Source organism: Lutjanus erythropterus, chromosome 1 (genome assembly GCF_056507025.1).
Source record: "Lutjanus erythropterus isolate fLutEry1 chromosome 1, fLutEry1.hap2, whole genome shotgun sequence".
In the NCBI taxonomy this organism is placed as follows: domain Eukaryota; kingdom Metazoa; phylum Chordata; class Actinopteri; order Lutjaniformes; family Lutjanidae; genus Lutjanus; species Lutjanus erythropterus.
Genome location: NC_139317.1, coordinates 44,102,818 through 44,123,948, shown reverse-complemented (window position 1 = coordinate 44,123,948; position 21,131 = coordinate 44,102,818). Strand labels below are relative to the sequence as shown.

Sequence of the window (21,131 nt, the reverse complement as noted above, 5' to 3'; positions counted from 1 at the left end):
TCCAATGACACTGGCTTTGGTCTTTGTGCATCTCACAATGCACACGCAAACTCCCATGCACATACACACCCACACCTATGAAATGAGATGAACTCCATGGATGCATGAAACATGACACTGGAATATATTATCTGTCAACCTGCCCTAAGGTAGTTGGCTGGACTTAACATAACCCCTTATTGCTACAGGTTGTTTTAAATTTCAATTTTAATATGTTTATTGTTGTTCCAAAGATTGGAACATTTTTATTAGAGCCAGACAGGCTGACATTATCAGCCCAATAATGGTCAAGCACAGCTGTCTTGGTCTATATGATAATCGGGGTTATTTGGGGTGTTTTTTTTCCATATTGGCCACAGCCTCTTCACCCTGCTAGCATGAGAAAAGAGATACAGTATCTGTGTTTTCCTGTAGATTGTTCTGTTTTGTCTTATTTTATATGCAGCTTTTTTCAGGTATAACAGTTATCTTTAATTATTAATAATACCACTGAATGTTTATTGTTTCAGTACACCAGATGTAATGTTAGAATTTTATCAGTCCCAAAACTCCACTATCAGTTGGGCTCTAATATTTATTGTGTGACATGCATGCAAATCATCTCAGTAAAGCATTTTTCTAATACCACACAGAAGTCTGTGAAATACCAAAGTTAACAAAATAAATGTTAAAGCTGTCCGAGGTGCGGGCCAAACAACCAAATTGAGATCACTTGAAAAGGAGGGTCTGGGATAAGATCAGAATGATTAAAAAAAAGAGAAAACTATTGAAAAAAAGGTCCATCAAATGATCCATGATAGCTTTGAGAAAAAGGTTTTTGGATGAAAAAATTTGAAAACTACTGATACGAATCTGAAAAGCTTATTTGACCATTTTGAATGCACTTTTAAGGATGCTCCTTACTTTAACTAGTGGTTTCACATCAACTTTCCAGTCTTGCATGATTTTCAAAGTGTCATGCTTCAATATGGGATTATGAAGTTAAAAAGAACAGCCCTGCGCATCATCAGTCACACTTTATCTTGCCCATCAAGTCTGATTGTTCATGAGCAGAAATAAACATATAAACTTTTCTTGGTACAAAAAGGATTGCATGCAGGTATCTTTTGACAGAAGAAGTTTCAACTCTATTGGGACTAGGTTCTTTAAGTCAATACCTTAAAGGTACCAACACCCAGCCCTAGCAACCATGGATGTACACAATCTAAAGTTGTAAGGACTGTTTTTTTGATGACTGAAGTGGATTTATTGTCTTCAGTGGTAAAAGTGTGTTCTGCTGATTCCAGCTGTGTGTCTGAATCATGTCTTTGTGTTCGAGGTCTATGATGAAGCAGTATGACACTTGAAAAACTGTGTCAGTACCGTCATAATAATACCTTCAGTGCATATACATTTTACTTTATCACTTCCTGTCATGAATAAGTCCATTGTACTGAAGGTATACACTCTTATGTTCCTCATTTATGTATGAACTGATAAACAAACTGTGTAAGAGAGGTGTATGGCTGCATGGTCTTCAGTAGGTTACTGGGCATTGACATATTATTTCTAACCCCCTGTTGTCCCAAAAGTATCAGAGAACAGAGTAGAGTAGGCTGAAGGCTCCTTACCCCCCTAGTGCCAAGTTGGAGACTTCAGAGTTAGGGAGGGGGAGTGTGGGCTGTCCAGTCTGCTCCGGGGACACATACAGGGTTTCAGGGTCCAGGCTATCCATCCAGGGCCTTGCACTACTTCTACTACTAGCATACACAAACACAGGACACACAACACACCAGAACCACACAGACACACAAACACACACAAAAATTACAATTAAAGAGACAACAAAAATACACACAAAAAATATTTACACATTTAAGAGAGACTCTCAACATATGAATCTGTGAGCCGTGCTGAGTGGAACACAAATGGGTGGTAATGTCTGCTTCAAAAACAGGAACATGCAGTGACATCCAAGACTGATAAAGAATAACTACTGAGATCATCCAGCTATACATGGTGCCAAAGAGACTAGCTAACCAAATCAGACATCTTACTATGGTGGAAAAAATGCATTCAATAATAGCCAATCAAATAAGAGTGACCTCTAAAGACCTAAATGAGATAATCAGCAACAAGGTAAACCCTGCAATTAAAGGCAGTATTCTCATATCCACACCATCAAGTCTCTGCAAGTCTGAGTGTGTGACACCAAATGACAAATGTCCGCCAAAGGCAGCATTCCATGAATGCCACCACAGAAAAAAAAAACCTTTTTCTGAAAATTCTGTTAGTTGAAAGTGCAAATGAACTTAGGCATTTGCTTGTGCAAAGGATCACCAAATACAGTATGTAGGCCTAATGCTTCTAGCCTTTTATTTCAATTCTACAAAAACAGCAAACAGTACTTGTCACCCGCTAGTAACTGACATGTCAAACTGCTAACATGATCTCTACACAAGAACCAGAAACACCCCAAAAAAAGACTATGAAAAAACATAATGGCAATTAAAATTCAGGAGTGAATTGAAGCAGGAGATTAAGTGGCTAGAAAATGACACTTCTTAAGACTCACTGCACGAAATGTATGTAACATTAGGAATGTGTGCCATCAGTTTCCTCAAAAAGGCAAGGAGTCTAGCTTGTTTTTCATTGGAAACTATACCATCACGAGACACCACATCACAATTAATGGGATTCATGGACAACATGAGTGTCACAGTAAAGGAAGGCTGTGTTACGTGGCCTCAAATTGTTTTTCTATGTTGTTTTTACACAAGTTGAAATTTGATCCACCAAAAAGGTACTCTGGCCACCAAATGCAGGGTCTTGGTGCTGCAGCAGTTAAAAATATTAGCGTCTATCATAATTTTTTTTTATCAGAGAGCTGTAAAATAATATGGCATATAACACACTATAAAGACCCTCAACTTAGACAAGGGAAACCAGAACAAACAAAAAAATGTTCTCATTCAGATGTGTGAGCACACCTTTCTAAAATCAATACTGTAATCTTTAATATTCTGATATTATGATGATCATGGAAAGAATATTCCCTCAAAAGCTGACCAAGTCTGACACACTGAAATCACTACTAGTGCTGCAGCTTACCGAGTAACAAGACACATACACACCCCCACCCACCGGGACATGGCTACTAGAGATCGCATGACCACAGACTGCTGTGGAATGGGTACATGACCCTTAAGACTATGCTGTGGTCTCCGCTTGGTCCTGGAGTCTAAAACATTTACTGCAGAAATGGACATTCAGTTCAGTTTGTGGGTGTTTCTGAAGAAAAGAGCAGTGTCTCACAGCCACTGGCCCTCTCTAAGAGCTCCACAATGTCCTAATTTAGGGATGGAACTGAAAAACAAGCTGGAGTATTACAGTAACTAATGCCACACTAAATTTTACATGGAGTACAAGCAATGCTACAGTGACCTCTGTGGGTTTCAAGATTCAAGCCTACTGCACTTTTGACCATACCATAATTAACATGTGTGGTATATTGTACTTAAGGCTACATCCAGCTGTGATGTTATGCGGTAAAATAAAGGGGAATACAGTGCTGTGATAGCTCTGCAACACTTGGAGGAAAACAAGCTACTATTTTTTTATAACAGACAATGAGTCAAATATATCATAGCCAAATTATTTTATCACCACAGCATAGAAACTGTATATCTGCTGATTAACAGCTAGTATTTATGGGCTGTGAATAAATCTCTATTTCAGCTGTCAGAAAACAGACAAATATGTAAACGAAAACAACTGCACTATGGATTCGGCTGTATTAAACAGCACCCGGGAGAGTAACAGTCTGCTTCCGTAGCCTGGTCACAGGCTGACTTTCTGCGAAAGCAAAGTTAAAGGCAGGGTAAGCGACTCTGGAGAAACATATCTGAGCCTTTACCAGCACTCTGGATTGGTGGCTTGGACAGAGCCACTCAACAAAGCAATAAGACTCAACAATCAACCCAGCCCAAAGCATCACTATTTGACTACCTGAGAATGAGACTCAACAATTAAACGACAAGAATATGGGATCTTGTATTGAGCTTGCAGATTGCAAAGATGTAGCTTCTCCCTCTTCTCTGGCTGTAAAACACAAATGGCCATATCTAGAGCCAGTGTTTAGTTTGTCCACCCTGTTGAAGCATGGCAAAGTAACATGGCAGGCTCTATGGAAGAAAGTCTGCGGACTAAATAGATAAACAGCATGTCCTAGAGAACGAAAACACAACAATTCTTATCTTCAGGAGACTACACACTAATGACATATTTATCAATATTATATTCCATTTGTACCATATTATGCCAACAAATGCCTGTAAATGTTACACACTGGACCTTTAACTATTTCTGAAGAATCACTAACCCCCCTAATTCTGTCATCATGAATTTTTAAGCATAAATACAACAGCTGTTGTCATTAATCTGTATTTATGCTAATTTTGTCAGAAGCCCATTTTTAAGTTTTGTCATCTAGGGTGTCAGTTTCACTAGTTTCCAAATGTTGGCTGCCATGCAATTTTGTTGTTTGCTAACTGAAAGATGGGTTTTTATGTTGCTCAGGTGTTCTCTGTGGACAGACAGTCTCTATTAAAACCACTCAGACACACTGATTGCCAAGTGGCAATTTAAAATTTAGATGGCTTAAAAAGACAGTTCCCCTCGAAATAAAAAAGAAGAAAATACAAATTTTTCTGCTGACCTATAGTTCTATCTATCCATCTAGAATGTAGATACACCACCTGGCCAAAAAAAAAGTCACACACCAATAACTCTTCCTTGGACCGCCTTTAGCTTTCATTACGGCATGCATTCACCGTGGCATTATTTTGATAAGCTTATGCAATGTCACATTTATTTTCATCCAGAGTTGCATTAATTTTTCATCAAGATCTTTTACTGATAATGGGAGAGTCAGACCGCTGCATAAAGTCTTCTCCAGTACATCTCAAAGATTCTCAGTAGAGTTTAAGTCTGGACTCTGTGGTGGCCAATCCATGAGTGAAAATGATGTCTCATGCTCCCTGAACCACTCTTTCACTGTTTGAGCCTGATGAATCCTGGCATTGTCATCTTGGAATATGCCTGTGCCATCAGGGAGGAAAGAATCCATTGATGGAAAAACCTGCTCATTCAGTATATTCAGGTAGTGAGCTGACCTCATTTTTTGGACACATAACGTTGCTGAAAGTCAGCCTGACAAACTGAAGCAACCCCCAGATCATAACACTGCCCCCACAGGCTTGTACAGTAGGCACTAGGCATGATGGGAGCATCACTTCATCTGCCTCTCTTCTTACCCTGATGCCCCCATCACTCTGGAACAGGGTAAATCTGGACTCATCAGACCACATGACCTTTTTCCATTGATCCACAGTCCAATTTTTATGCTCCCTAGTAAACTGAAGCCTTTTTTCTGATTAGCCTCACTAATAAGTAGTTTTCTTAAGGCTAAACAGCTGTTTAGTCCCAATCTCTTGACATCACTTCACACTGTTTGTGTGGAAATGCTCTTACTTTCACTATTAAACATAGCTGTGAATTTTACTGTTCATTTTTCATGATTTGATTTCATCAAATGTTTAAGTGATCTCTGATCACAATCATTCCAGATTTTTTTTCCAACCACATTTTTTCACGAAGATGATGCTTCACCACTATCCTTCCAGGTTTTAATAATGTGCTGGATGGTTCTTAACCCAATTTTAGTAGTTTCATCAGTCTCCTTAGTTGTTTGCTTTGCTTGATGCAGGACAAAAATTTGACACTTCTGAAACAGTAACATCTTTTCAACGACCACAGGATATGTCTTCTGACATGGTTGTTTAAGAAATGACAACACTGCATCAGTTAGGGTTAAATAACTTGTTACCAGCTGAAACATATTAATCACTGCAATTATCCAATGGGAGACTCTTAGCTATTTGATTAGTCAAATCCAGGTGGTGACTTTTTTTTGGCTAGGCAGTGTATTTTCGGCTGAAGAGATGTTAACAGTAATGTCTCTTTCCAGGAATCATGACCTGGTTATTCAAGATAATCTACAGAACTTGTTGCAAGCAATTTAATGTTGAAACTATTTTCTTTTTACTGAACTAAACTCGCCAACTATATAACCACACAGAAGGAAGTGGGCATTCACTCATGGACAAGAGGATGCACCTCAGTCGAGGAGGATGCCATTAATGTCTACATCCCATATTGTCCCAAGCCCCTGTCTCTAGTCCATGAGTAGATGGACACTTCCTTCTGTGCAGTGATACCGCCAACAGGTGTAGTTCTGTAGAAAGAATGTAGTTCTAGCATGAAACTGTTCACAACAAGGTCCGTGGGCTATCTTGAGTAACCAGGTCATGATTTCTAGAAAGAGGCATTGCTGTTGAGTTCTCCAAATGCTTTTTTTTGGCAATTTGAGCACCACAAGCTGAGTGCCATCTAGGTCCATTATACTGAAGAGAAGGCAGCCATCTCTACCGTGATATCTCTCAAGCTCAACAACGCAAGCAAAAACAATCTAGATGGGTTCATAGCACTGCACCACAGGTAAGAGGAAAAATATTAAGGCTTCATGTAAACATAGTTTTAAGGTTGAGTCCATTGCTGCTGCTGCTGCCAGGGTACACATGCTCATAGCCATATGGTCTTATTACAAAGTGGGGCTTGTACACATCATCAAAATCACAGATTTTAAAGCATTCTGGTTGTCCAGTTTGTGCATTAGATACATAGATCGTTTAAAGTGCAACTTCGCCATATGGCTCTTTAGTCTTTGCCTGTACGTAATAATAACTCTTTGGGTGAGCTTTTGAAACAGCCTTTTCACTACTTCAGCGAGCTTTCTTCATATGAGTGTACAGATGACAGATCCTGACATACTGTGGGAGGAGTAAACACAGGCGACTTCCGCGTTCAGTGACATCACGTGTATACCGTGTTTTCGGATATATATAGCGTTAACACAGATCTTTAAAAAAAAAACTAGCAAAGCACCGTCCCCTTACTAGTTAATGGCACCCGAAACACACATCATAGCTTACTAATGCAAACCAAACCAACACTGTCATGACGTAATTTCATCAACACATTACTGCCAACATATATGTCATACAGTCAATCTACCGTCCAGCCCATAAAAGTATATTCAACACCAAGCCTTGACAACCACTAGTGCTAGCTAAATGACCAAACCAACAAGTCCTTCCACAGCTACAGCACCGTGGCTCTGTTATGGTAACGTTAGCTAGCTACAATAGCGTTTGACAACTTAAAATGACCAACTTACCCGTGTGTTTTACGCCACTGTTAATTTGGCTTGTGCTTAAAACAAAATGTCGTCTTAGTTGTTTGCTTACAATATGCCGGTATTTATACTGTACTTTTGTAAACAAGCTGACGACTACATAGGTGAATTAGTTGTGGTCTGTCACTTTAGAGATGTAGCTAGCAGTCACTGTGTAAAATGGCAGTCTCTCCTGCTGAACCGTTACCACTCGACAGCTGCGAGGGGGGTGGGGGTTCGGGGGCTGTGCTCAGAGCCAGCAACATGGTATGTCATATTTACTTAAGGATACATGTTAATGGCTGTATGTTGAATTTTATCGTCCAGTGGAAATCTTTTCTGCATCAGCGGTCTTTGGTATTTAGTGCTCTTTGAGTCGGTAGTGAAAGTGCACAGGACAGCTCCCTGAGTTGAAGTGTAACGTGGTACGATCCAGAGCAAGGAACCCTATCATGGACAATCATTTCCCAATTTCCTACAAGCTCTTCATGTGGTTTGTTTTATTTCTTAATATGCATGGATGCAATTTAACAGGTAAAGACAAGCACAAATCATGCACCAGCCAACACCTTCAGAGAACTTAGAATTTCACCAACATAAAACGTCAGGTGAGGAATGTTATTATTAAAGCAGGGGCAATACAATTTTTAAGCATATTGTATTGATATTGAAGTGTCTGAAAATATATATATGAATCTGTCAGCTACTTTGTTTTTTAACTGATAAATAAATAAATAAATTTGATTAATAAATGTAATGTGTAGGACTATTGCCACAAATAAAAAATGTATAAATATATTTTTATTTTATCTATGTTTTCTACTTACAGTCTGAGTGGGACAAAATAACGTTGTCAAAAACATCATACCAACCAATATAACAGTAAATTTGAAACAGTGATCTTCACTAGATGAAGAAAGAAAATTGAAAGGGTCAATAAAGAAATTAAAAAGGGTTAGGGGTTAAATAAATGAACACATATAACACATATATACACATATATATATATATATATGTGTGTATATATATATATATATATATATATATATATATATATATATATATATATATATACATATATATATGTAAATGCTGTATGTAAAACCTATGATAATAGGTTAATAAATTAAGCAGTGTGTAGTATGACCAAGCCTGTATTATGAACATCAAATTGAGCAGATGCTATTAGCACCCAGGTGTCAGTAGCCAACAATGCTATTTGCACCTTAGCTACTTGTGAATAGCCAATGTAGCTACAAAGACTTTATAGCTAAGTTGGATGTAAATAGCTGAAAGGCACTGTTACATATAAAGATAGATCTTTTTGCCTTTTACGAGATGTTAAATATTCCTCTGCTGTCAAGATTTTTGTAACGTGCTATTGCCAACACACTTCAAGATGTAGTGTTCTCCACTGATCAGTGTAGGTAAGGACAAAACACCTGCAAATCAGCTTCAGTAAATCCCTGCTAGATAAGTCACAGCAGCCGAAAAAACAGAACCCTGTCTGCTCAATGGGTAAATGAACTGCTACAAATTATAGCTGATGTATAGACTAACAGTGGTGTGTGTATAACTACGCTCCTTGGCCACTGGTATGGTAACTTTATCACTGATGATACAGTATGTTTCACTCTTTTGAAATCAGATGCTTCTATACAATGGTAACGTTCATAACAACCGGTAAATCAAAACACAATTATTCCTGGTATCTGTCACCAGCACATTCATTTATTGCAAGTACACAGTATAAATACAGTAAATGTACTGTATATGCATGTCTTAAAACAGACAAGATTAACAAATTAACTACAGTTAGTTCCATTAGGTGGTCTGCAGTGTTCACATCGAAGAAGAAAGTGACTTGTTGTGTCACGACGTTGAGTTCTCTCTCATCTGATGTTCCTCAGTTCCTCTTTTTCTACTGACAAACAGAGCTTCAGCTGTCTGATGCAGGTAGCCATTAAAGAAGTCAGCTGCCGTCAGCCTCTTTTTCAGGAGCACCGCCTTAAATCCCACCCAGCCGTCCTGGAACAAGGAAAGCAGATCAATACAAATGTTTGAGCCACAAAAATGAATAAGAATAAATTTAAAGGAAAAGGGGAAAGGAAGGCAGTGCTGTTGTTATAACATTAAAACATTACAGGGTTAGAATCAGACCTTGATTTGAAACAGGCTTTTTAATACAGACAGGCCCTTATTCTTATTTTTTTCTTAATTTCATCAATTATATTGTAGTAAAAGTCCCATTTTCCCATTTGCTCCTGTTTTGTTTTGCTGCTGATGCCATCTGTTGTTCAGATAAACTCTACACATCCTCCATGTATACCTGTTGTCTTGATAAATTCATCATAATGTACATTTCCACAGCACTAATTTCATCAGTACAACAACAGTCAATTCATACTCACTACTCTGACAACACTCTCTCTTTTAATACAAATACTTTTTAAACTCAAAAAACAGCTGCAGGAAGTGTAAGTTTGATTAGTTTTCATGATTTGGTAAAAGGTTGCTACAGAGCACTTCCTGCAGAAATGTTTCACATTAAAAGACTTCCAATAACTCAAGTGGCAAAATTTGCTTGTGGTCAGTTATAGATGACTAATGTATATAAACTTCCCACAGTAGGAACAGTGTTTAAATGACCTGAAACAAGCCGTAATTTAAGCATTCATGTGCACATGTCATAGGTGTTCTCCACTACTTAAAGGGTTGGTTCACCCCAAAAACAAAAAAAATCATATTCTGTTTATGGTGCTCAAAGTGCTCAAAAAATACATCTGAAAAATTCACAGCCAGTGTTTCTTGCTTTCCAAAAATCATGAACCAGTTACTCAAGATACTCCACACATCTTGTTCTGAGCAGTTTTATGTAGGAACTACTTTCATTCTTGTAAAAGGAAGTAGTTCCAGTAGATTCTACTGCAGAAAGAAAGTAGTATTAATATAATGTATAATGTATTTTTATGGTGCTTTGAGCACCACAAGCCAAGTGCCATTTAGCCCCATTATATTGGAAAGGCGGCAGACATTGCCAAAACTCTAACTCACACCAAAACTATCTAGACCAGGGGTGGGCAATTATTTTTCAGTGAAGGCCACATAAGAAATTGATCAGTCTGCCATGGACCACACACAAATGATACAAGATTCTAATAATGTGCAGAACTATAATAATGATAACGGTTTAATGGTAAGCAAATTGCTATTGACTGTCTTTGCTAGACTTTTATTTTTTTGGTATTTCTATAATGGCCTTGTGAGCCACATGAAACTTTTCAGTGGGCTGCATCCAGACCCTGGGCTGCATTTTGCCCAGGTCTGATCTAGATGGATAAATAGCACTACAGGCCAGAGGAAAAATATGTATTTTTGAATTGATGTGTCCATTTGAAAAGAGGAAATGAGGGCAGCCATGTGGTGAGTATGACATAACTCTGTTGTTGCACATATTTAAGTAATACTGTGAAAATGTACATTGTGAATCTTTAAATTATTGTTAGAGTGTTTTATGTCTCTATCATAGCCAACAGTAGGGCAGCTGTTGCTCAGGAGGTAGAAAGGGTTGTCAGTTCGATCCAAACCCCCTTCTGGCCGCATGTCCTTCAGCAGGACCCTGAACCCTGTGTTGCTCCCCCGCCTTTGGGGATGCACAAGCACAAGCCAGAGCACCTAATTGCCCAGATAAATGGGGAGGGTTGCGCCATGAAGGGCATCCGGCCTAAAAATAGCTTCTGCTAAATCAAATATATGCGGATCATAAAAATGAGATTCCCATGCCGGGTTGGGCGAGCCGTCCCAGATTGGAAAGCAGCCAAAAGATGGAAGACGGTAATAGCCAACAGTAGAGAGATGGGGAAATGATGAGAGATGGAAAATGACATGCAACAAATGTTCCCGGACTTTAACTTAGTTTCAGAGAAAGCAGGCACACAGTGGAAATGTGACAATATGCAGTATACTGCAAAGCTGTAGCAGAGCTGATTAATCATTTATGAATCGACTATTAAAGTAACTTAATATTATAATAATTCTAATAATATATTTTTTAAGAAAGAAGGTCAAAATCGATCTGATTTCAGCTTTTCAACTGTGAATATTTTCTGGTTTCTTTACTCCTCTATGACACTAAATTGAATATCTTTGGGTGGTGTACAAGGCAGAATGTAATCGATTAATCGAGAAGATAATCATCAGATTCATCGACAATGAAAATAATCCTTAATTGCAGCCCTAGTATACAGTATGTATGTGTCCAAACTGTGACCTGACAACTTCATCTAAATGTTTTAATTTAAAATTGTATTTTGCCTGCCGACCATGTTAGAATACAAATGTCACTATCACCGTATGAGCACTCTGCTTGCACACTTTTCCTATGACAAACAGGCTTTGCCGGTCACAATCACACACTTGTAGCCGCTATAAGAATCACATCTGACCTGAGAGCAGTTCCTCAGTCCAAGTCTCATCATCCCTTATCCCATTAGGAGTGACATTTACTCCAGAGAATCTAATAGTGATAAAATCATCTTACTGCACAGTTAAGTGTACAGCGACTCACTCAATAAGATGGCCTCTTTAATTAAAAGGGTCATTGCCCTGGATTATATGCTTCTGAACACCTTCCTTCTTACTTTACTCTCATTATCTTTGTAATATGATGGCACATTTGCACAACTTATCCCATCTGAATTCTGTTCTTCATGACATTTTATAAAACACTGTAAAAACACAAATACAAACTAATGAATATAATTTTAAAGAAAATAAATCTGAGTTGAACAGAGTTGGACAGACCTTACAGCAGACAGCCAGAGTGTTGGACTCCTTCAGGTAGCTCACTGAGCCTGGGACTGGTTTCCTCCATTGATCTAAAAATGTGAGTGATATATGACGGCTCAGGGTCAGAGTACAAAGGACATACATTACTGGAGAAGCACAGGGCAGCAGCAGGTCAAATCTCAATGCCATGTGGACTTCTAAAAGTCTCCCCATTCAGAAGTGTTTTATTGCTATTTACACCCTGGGTGCAAATAGCGTTCGCCTCACTTTTTTTACTTATAATAACATATAACATATAAACAGGATACAAAAATTGATGATCAATCTGAGTATGTGAGTTGAGGGTGGGCACTGGGCAATACCACAAAATTCATTTCCAATCCAATACCAAGTAATTCAGGGCCAGAATTGCCAATATAAATAGAGATACTGATACTTTTTAGTATGAAGAACAGCTTATGTACTTCCAAGTAGGCAATAGCAGGTGAATGCATCATCAATAGGTTAAATCTGCCTAAAAATTATTATATTCAGCTATTTTTTCATATTTCAGCTTTGAGGGTTTTTTTCCCCAATTCCATTAAAATAACTGATTAGATAAAAAGTTTCAATGGGCTAAATATATTATTTGAATTTCTGAATATGTATTTAACTGGGATGGTGCAATGGTTCAGTGGTTAGGGCTGTCGCCTCACAGCAAGAAGGTCCTGAGTTCCAATCCTCCAGGTATCAGTATGTTGAAATAGTCCAGCGTGCCGCACCGCTGCATAGGTGTGAGGCGTGTTGTTTGAATGTACACTGACACATACAGCAGTGGAGAAGCTGAGAGTACATACACTACACAACTGAATATTGTTTGCACACGCAGTTCTGTTGAAATAAAAGTGGTACAATGTAGCAGAGAGAAACTAAAACTGATGCATATTTGGGAACCTGTTCATGCCAGAAATGATCTTCACAAATGACACATAGTATTGGAAGTATCAATATTGTGGGATTGATCCACCCACCCTTAATGCATGTACAGTAAATACATCCATGATCCACTAAACTCTGATTTTAACAAACTTACCTGATAATGAAATGTGACATTTTCCTACAAAATCCAGAAGTTTTATTGTCCTGCCCATCCATATGGTCCTTAAAGGTATCTGATGACAGAGATGAGGATCATTACAGTCATATTAAATGAGTCTTCCATCGCTCAAACTGAACAACAGTTCAGATCAGTCATCATTACCCGCAATCCGATCGCACGATATAGGCGATCAATTTGGTCACAGGTCTGTTCCTCCCACACCATCCAGCTCATGGATATACTGATTTTTGGGGCTGTTGGAGGAAATTAATGTGCAAGTTAAAAGAAATCCTTCTTTTATATTACTGTTATATTACTGTGTCTATGTAGTTGAGACCTACGCACCAAATGTTTCACCTGTCTGTCTCTGCTCCTGTTTATGTGCCAGTCTTTCAGACAGCGACGACAACGTATCCAGCAGCTAAAAAAATCATAATACAAACACAGCAACTGTGTTAGCATCCTGTTAGAAAGATGATCTCCAGCAGGCAAGTTCCAACAACTCACCAGATGTGCTCCTTTAGCGGCTAACACAGCTCCAAGCTCATCAGCTGTACATCTCTCAGGAACCTGATGGAGCTCCTGGTGGAGGATGGGGCCCACATCAAACCTGTATGAAGACATTTTCAATCTGTTTATGTTTGTAGAGACGAAGGTAGAATTCCTGTCTTGTGGTTGTACACCTCCACCAACCAGTCAAGCTACATTTTGCATCCATGTCTGTCCAAACTCATATATAATACATACAGTGAAGGTTTTGAAGGGATCTAATATGAGGTATCAAATTTTTCAACGGCTGTATATTACTAATCCTGTATGGATGATTGCTATCATTATTGTATGGCCTGGCGTACAGGAGGCTGCTGGGATGAAAGGCTGCAACTCAGGATTATTTTCATTATTGATTAATCCTTTTATTATTTTCTTGATTAATCAATTAGCTGGTTGGTCCATAAAATGTCAGAAAATGGTGAAAAATGTTGATCAGTTTTCCAAGATGATGTCAAATATCTTGTTTTGTCCACAACCCAAAGATATTCACATTTAAGAAGCTGAAATCAGATTTTTTTATTACATGATAATTCAGTGATTCGTTGATTATCAAAATTAATTAATTAATTTAGTGATTGACGAATAATTGATAAATTGTTGCAGCTCTAGTAGAAACTAACAGGGTCCCATTGTGCGGCTAATCAATGATGTGATATTGGATCTGTGCAGACTTGCATATTCACTGTGTATCCACTGGCCAGTACCCAATCCACAATTTTAGGTTGTATCAGGGCATTTCAGATACTATTGTCTGTACTTGAACAACTCTGAGATATCATGTTCACTAGAATGGGACGTACTGGCAGACAACCCGAAAACATAAAGCCTCCAGCCGTGGCCGCCACCGCCAACACAGAGGCCTGAGAAACAGGAAGAACACCGACAGGGTTTTGGCTCTGTGTTACCTGTGAGGACGAATCTGGATGACGGTGACTCCTGTCACTCTGTCACCATGCATGATGGTGTGGTAGATGGGCGCAGGCCCTCGCCACCTCGGCAGCAGGCTGGGGTGAACATTCAGAATCCCACTGCACAGACACACAAACAGTTCATGTACAGTTTATAACTTATAACTGCTTTCTGTGTAGAATAGGGAAGATTCACCACTTTTCATGGTAATGTCTTGTCAGAGTTGAGGGTAAATGTAGTTAACCTGACACACCAGATTGCTACACAGAACCATCTTGGAAGTCGTCCTCTTTGGAAAAGGGCAAGCACTTTCAAAAAAACACTTGCCAGATGACTGGATGAACCATCTGTCTATCATGTCTAACACGGACTAACTTTAACACTTACATGGACACTTCTTGCTGTCCTGTAGCCTCCAGTAGTCCCTCCTAGGACGCTGATTGGCTGCACTACTTTTAGTACAGAGACAAATGTATAACTTGGAGCCTGGCAAGATAGATTCACGCATTATCTTGCAAAACCAGCTGCATCACAAGGTAAAAATGTAGTCAACTGAAGCAATAAATTCCTCAGTGGTGCTATACTAAGCAAGAAAGATAGGTTCTCCTGCTTGTGGAGCGATGCTTACATGTACCAAGATGCACTGCTACAAGCTTCTGACACCCACGCCCATGTTGCCGTGCTTTTACCACTGTAGCCAATAGCTATTGCTTTGTTGCCCCACACATAGGTTTAGGTGACAAAATCTAGCACGTCCCCTGGTTACACAGAGGTGGAGACTAGAAATCCAAGCTCCAAGAGATTCAATCAATACCAATGACATCACTATGACATCAAGTGTGATGCAGGAGCAGATTTTGCAGCAGGAGAACTCAGCTTGCTCAGTAAATATAGCAGCACTGAGGAATTTAATGCTACAACTGACTACATTTACCACCAACCACTGACTGGACATCCACATGAAAGCACTGAATTTTCACTCTAAGTCTATGTAGTGGCCAGATCTGCAGGCTCAGCAGGCTGTTGTTGTGGGGATCAAGTATAATGTTTCACTTTGGGTAATAATTATAGCAAACTTCAGGAAATTTTCCTCTGTCCACCTCTCAGGCAAATGAGCCTGAGGAGACAAAACATGTCATTTATTTGTGTATGATTTATGCAGTTATTGAGGTAAACTGGCAGTTTTATGAATGCACTATATGGCCAAATTATGAGTCACTTCTTATAATTCTTCCAGCCTGCAGTATGAGATGATCAGATACGTTGTAAAGGGCTTGACAGGTGCACATAAAAACTGCACGCACAACTATGACAACTACTACATGATGAATGCTTTGTTTGAGTCATAATTTTACTGTCCAGATTTGTTTGCTCTTCCAAATAAGTTTGTCTGAGCGTCCAGCTGCTCATGTTTCCTCATCATTCTGACCTATTTTTAGTGACATGGCCACGCCCTGAGATCTCTGCCATTGCTTGGGTGAGTTCACTGTAATCTGAACTTTTTCTCAGGTTTACGTAGGTGACCTCCAGTGGCAGCTGTGAGATCAGACAGCCGCTGGGTTTTGGTTCAGTGGGTACTGAGGACGGTGTCATCACATTTAAGAGAGAATCACAACTTGTTCTGGATTGTGTGCCCAGACGGGGGCAGAGCAACAGCGCACAGGTTTCAACACATCACCGACAGACGAAAACCGCTCACTATGGGAACTTGTTGATCAGTCTCTCGGGCAGTAAGCGGCCAAAAGACACCACCACCCCGACATCAAACTGTCCGTCCACGTTGTCAGGGGGCCAGCTGTGGACTGGGAGGTGGTTCTGCTGAGCAAACATCTTCACCGGGGCGTCACCAGACAGACTAACAACTTCAAGAGACTCCACAATCCCTCCTCTGGTGCTCCTGCAAACAGATCATGGAGGTTAGTCACCATGCACTTACTTCACTTACTCATCTAACTAGGATTAAAATGAAGACAGAGACTTGGTCATCTAACCCCACCTTTATTAAAAACTCTTGGACAAAGATAAGGTTATGATGCCAAATATAAGGATAATGATGATTCTTCTAAAAATGTTTTTTTTTCTACACTGTTAACTGTTTATACACTTGTTTTGTCAAGATAAATGAGGCCAAAATTGGATTTTAAACTGAAAATAACTGATTAAAAAATAAATAAATTCTGCATCCTACAGGATCACAGTAAAATGGGTGTGAAATAGAAACGTTTTCCAGGTGACCTTAGACATACTGTACAGAATATGGCAAAAAGTATGCATCCAACCAAAGAAAATATCTGGACACCTGACCATTCATCTGCTGCTATAACAGCCCTTCACTTTTCTGATTTCAGGCTTTCGCCAGATTCTGGGTCCTTGCGGCAGGGATTTACTGTATGACCACAAGAACATTACAGAGGTCCGACACTGATCCTGGGTCAGTGTTCCAGTTACAGGGGAGCCAGAGGGGAGCTTAGTTTCTGCAAAAGAGACCTAAACTGCCTGAGAAGCAACAAAATTTCAAGTCTGGAAGATTCTGAAAATTGATTAACAACCGTTAGCATTTCGAATGCTGCAACGAATGATATGAGAAAGACATAAAGTCTAATTGAAATCTAATATCCTGCTGGAAATGTGAAATGTGTGCATGAAACTGCAGCAGGCCTGACTTAATCTTCTGTCAATAATGCCTGAAACATAATTGATCTGACTCTGCAGGGTATTTTTGATGTGTCATGGCTCATGGACTGCTTTCAGGTGTTGTTTTTAAATCTATGTGTAATTACTGTATGTGGATTTGGTGTCATATCAGCAATTTTCAGCGAGTATCCACCCTCTGTCTATCAAAATTAGATCTCCAGTGATTAATCAATCAATCTATTAGTTTGACTGAAATAAAATTAATTGCCAACTAGTGTGATGATTGATTGATTGTTTCAGTCATTTTTCAAGCAAAAATTTGCTTGAAATGTTTGCTGCTTCCAGCTTCTTAAACGTGAGCATTTGCTGCTTTTCTTTGCCATTTATACAATTACAATACAATAAATGAAGAGTATTTGGGTTTTGCACTCTTGGTTAGACAAAAGAAGCTATTAAAAGATGTCACTTTGAAATCTGGGAAATTGTGATGAGCACTGTTCACATTTTTTTGACATTTAATAGACTAAACAATCAATTAATTTTAAAATTAATCTGCAGAATAATGAATAATAGAGAAAAATTGCCTAATGATGAGTTGTAGCCCTAATCACCATTCTTTCTAGTCACACAGCTTTGTGAGACAGATTTCTTCTTTATGTCAGCCACAAAACAAGATTTAAGAAGGAAACACTCTCATAGTTATGTAAAAACATGCCAAAATTTCTCACTAATGGGCAAATTTAAGTTCATTTTTATCTTTCACTCCAATATTTGGTTTTTGTGGTGGTAACGACCTAATCCAGGGCTTCCCAACAAACCCCTACATTAGATTCACATTAGACCACAGACAACCAGTTTGAGAGGAGAAGCAATCCCCTATTTTTTGTATTATTTGTTGTTGTTGCATAAAAGATAATTAATTCTTTGTTAAATGTCAAAATGGCGAACCTTATTTCTTCCCTTGTTGTTCGAACTTCAAACAAATGTGATAAAAGTTCATTCTATTCCTCCTTTTGCTGGGGACCACCTTCAACCCAATCAATGACTCCGATTATTCTCACTGGTCTGATCAAGTCTCTTTTTCTGTCTCCTTCAGCTGTTCAGGGTTCTCATTAGGGCTGCAACTAACAATTATTTTCATAGTTGATTAATCGGTCGATTGTTTAGTCATTGTCTTTTTTCAATGTCAGAAAATGGTGAAAAGTGTCAATCAGTCTTTCCCAAAGCCTAAGGTCACATTCTCAAATGTCTTGTTTTACTTGCAACCCAAAGATATTCAGCTGATTGTCATGAATGAGTAAGAAAAAAAAACACATTTAATACACTGAAATCAGAGAATTTTGATTTTCTTTTTCTTGAAAAATTACTCAAATTATTTAAATGATCATCAAAATAGTTTACTTTAAATATTAATTTAATAATTGATTAGTAATTGATTAATCATTGCAGCTCTAGTTCTGACATTTCTGACACTTGTATCACCTCTGAAAACTGGAGGTCTGATCTAACATGGAATAAGCTTTGAACTTAACTAAGTATTCATCTATATGGACCCACCAGCTATATGTTGCTCCCCTCCATCTTCTCTAACTGTTCCTACAAAGTTGGGGGAACAGTATTGTCTAAACTATCATTGTATGCGAGCAGATCACCTGCCCAGTGCAGCAGGAGTGGCACTGTCAGGTGTGTGATTTAGTCTTTCTGTGTAGGACTCTGTCTGACCTGCTGGACGTCAGGAGTTTGAGAGATTCCACAGCGAACTGATCCGAGCCGAAGAACAGGAGCCTCCACGGGGGTCCTGATGTTGACATGAGTCTACAGAGCCTCTGCGGCCTCCCATCAGCCCCCTTCCTCCACCCGGTGTGACTGTGACTCTGGAGACAGCAGAGGTGGAGCTGCTGGAGGATCCTCAGAGAAGCTCCTGCCGTCCTGCTGTTCGTCCACATACTGACACGAGCTGTAAGTTGAGCTCTGAATACCAGAGTCGGTGCTGACACTCACTGTGTCTCTGCGAACAGTAAATTTGCCCTGAATGTGTCGACCATGGATGTATCGACATAGGGCGCCGCCATGTTTCTTCCTGACACTTCCGCTCCCGTCTTCTTCGTGGACGGTTGTTGGCGTTGGAAACAGGTTTACTGCCACCAAGTGGACACTGACGTGTGGAGGAGGAGGAGATGGTTTTGACCGACGCAGAAAAACTTCTGTTTCTCAGTGTGCCTGATGTGCAATGCACAAAAGCACACTACATATAATCCGCCATACTACTTCAGCAACCTGTCCTCTCGCTCACCGTATGCGTTTTTTAGCTGTAGCAATTATGGAGTTTCATTAAACAGCTAAAGTTTGAGAGGTATGTTATCTCAATTATTGCCTTTTCTTGGAGTATTTAACATTGACTCTGTTGTTGCTCACAGGTGATTGGCTGAATAAACCAACCTGAGTTCTTAGCAGTTCAAACCTCATACAGAGACAAATACACCTGAAGCAGCTCAAGGTTTGAAATTATTAACAGTTTAAAATGACTGCCTGTCTGTCTGTCACTCTGTCTGTTTCTGTCTGTCTTTGTCTTTCTGTGTCCAATTTTGACACTTTCAGTCTGTGGTCTATTTCAACTGTTGATAAAAACAAACCTTGATCTGCTTCAGGTTACGTTCTTTCTTTCTTTTGATCCTTTCAGTATTCAAATTTCACTGTTCTGTTACATAAAGGTGATTGGCCAGTTTCACTAACCGGAGGCTGGTCCTGTCTTCTGATTGGTGGATTGACCTAAAGCTGTTTTTTTGACAGTTAAAACTTCATACAGAGAGAAATACACCTGAAGCAGCTCAAAGTATGAAGTTATTAACAGATTAGAAACACTGCCTGTCTGCCTGTCTGCCTGTCTGTCTCTGTCTGTGTCTTTCTGTGTCCAACTTGGACATTTTAGACTGCAGTCTTTTTTAACTGTTAATAAATTCAAAGTTTGAGCTGGTTAATGTTAAATTAATTCATTCATTCATGAAATGTCCATCTTGTCTACACAGTGGATACATGTCCACTCACAGTTGCTGGGCAGAAATTAACAAGGCTGATTGTGATTGGTTTAATTTAATGTCTAGTTCTAAGTCTAATATCCATGGCTGCATACTGACATTTTTAATGTCAGCCATATTGTTCTTCTGTCCTGCTTACTTACACACCTTCACATATACACACACAAAAACTGTTATTTCTATCTGTAAGGGGACTTTTACTGACACACACTCTCACCCATATACATACAAACGCACATGACAGCACACTCACAAACATACACGCAATTATAGAGCTATTGCTATTTGTGCTTAGTACTGGTATTATGGTGGGATACTAGTCAGCAGCGAGCATCAGGCACACTCAAAATTTCGTTTGAAAATTTCTAGTTTTAATTGTATTATTTCGGACCTTAAAATTAACCATGAAATCTCATAATCTCATAATTTAAACTTTATCTTATTTTTTATCTCATTATTCTGACTTTTTATCTCATAACTTAAAATTTTTATCTCATAATTTAAGTTTTTTTTTTTCATTATTTTGACCTTTTATCTCACAATATTGACTTTTTTTTATCTTAAGTTCAACTTTTATCTCATAATTTAGATTTTCTTTTTACTCTTGCATAATTTTGACTTTTTTTAATCTTACATATGACTTACCATGGGAATATTTTTTGTTTCAGTGGCAGAAATAGGCTTCTATAGTTAATTTTAAGGTCTGAAATAGTACAATTAAAGAAATGTGAACTTTTTATCTCATAATTCCAATTTATGAGATAGAAAGTCACAATTTCAATTTCTTAAGTCATAATTTCGACTTTTTTCTCACAATTGTGACTTTTTTTATCTCATAATTTTGTCTTTCATTTCAGAGTTA

General features: G+C 38.8%; 2 protein-coding genes and 1 long non-coding RNA gene across 6 annotated transcripts in view; 1 reads left to right on the top strand and 2 right to left on the bottom strand.

The window, feature by feature from the left end:
• Positions 1 to 7,481, bottom strand: part of celf1 (cugbp, Elav-like family member 1) — a 34,614-nt gene extending 27,133 nt beyond the window's left edge. For 2 of the 4 annotated variants that reach the window (XM_084722087.1, XM_084722089.1), the window contains exons 1-2: positions 7,277 to 7,481; positions 1,611 to 1,739 (exon numbers count right to left, since the gene is read on the bottom strand). In XM_084722087.1, the coding sequence (XP_084578213.1) occupies positions 1,611 to 1,714 (104 nt within the window). In that variant the 5' untranslated portion in view covers positions 1,715 to 1,739; positions 7,277 to 7,481. The remainder of the gene's footprint in view (positions 1 to 1,610; positions 1,740 to 7,276) is intronic. The other 2 variants (XM_084722088.1, XM_084722092.1) reach the window with 2 other exon arrangements.
• Positions 7,482 to 8,972: 1,491 nt separating this feature from the next.
• On the bottom strand, positions 8,973 to 19,486 carry mtfmt (mitochondrial methionyl-tRNA formyltransferase). Its single transcript, XM_084722086.1, has 9 exons — positions 18,957 to 19,486; positions 16,300 to 16,497; positions 14,597 to 14,719; positions 13,647 to 13,749; positions 13,485 to 13,560; positions 13,302 to 13,393; positions 13,134 to 13,212; positions 12,077 to 12,150; positions 8,973 to 9,301 (listed from the first exon to the last, which is right to left on the bottom strand). Exons 1-9 carry the CDS (start codon positions 19,178 to 19,180, stop codon positions 9,146 to 9,148), a joined length of 1,125 nt encoding a protein of 374 aa, XP_084578212.1. The 5' UTR covers positions 19,181 to 19,486; the 3' UTR covers positions 8,973 to 9,145.
• LOC146333327 (uncharacterized) lies at positions 16,388 to 17,508 on the top strand. The gene is made up of 2 exons (XR_014771078.1): positions 16,388 to 16,516; positions 16,949 to 17,508. It is a non-coding gene; the product is annotated as an uncharacterized LOC146333327 (long non-coding RNA).
• Positions 19,487 to 21,131: the final 1,645 nt, after the last annotated feature.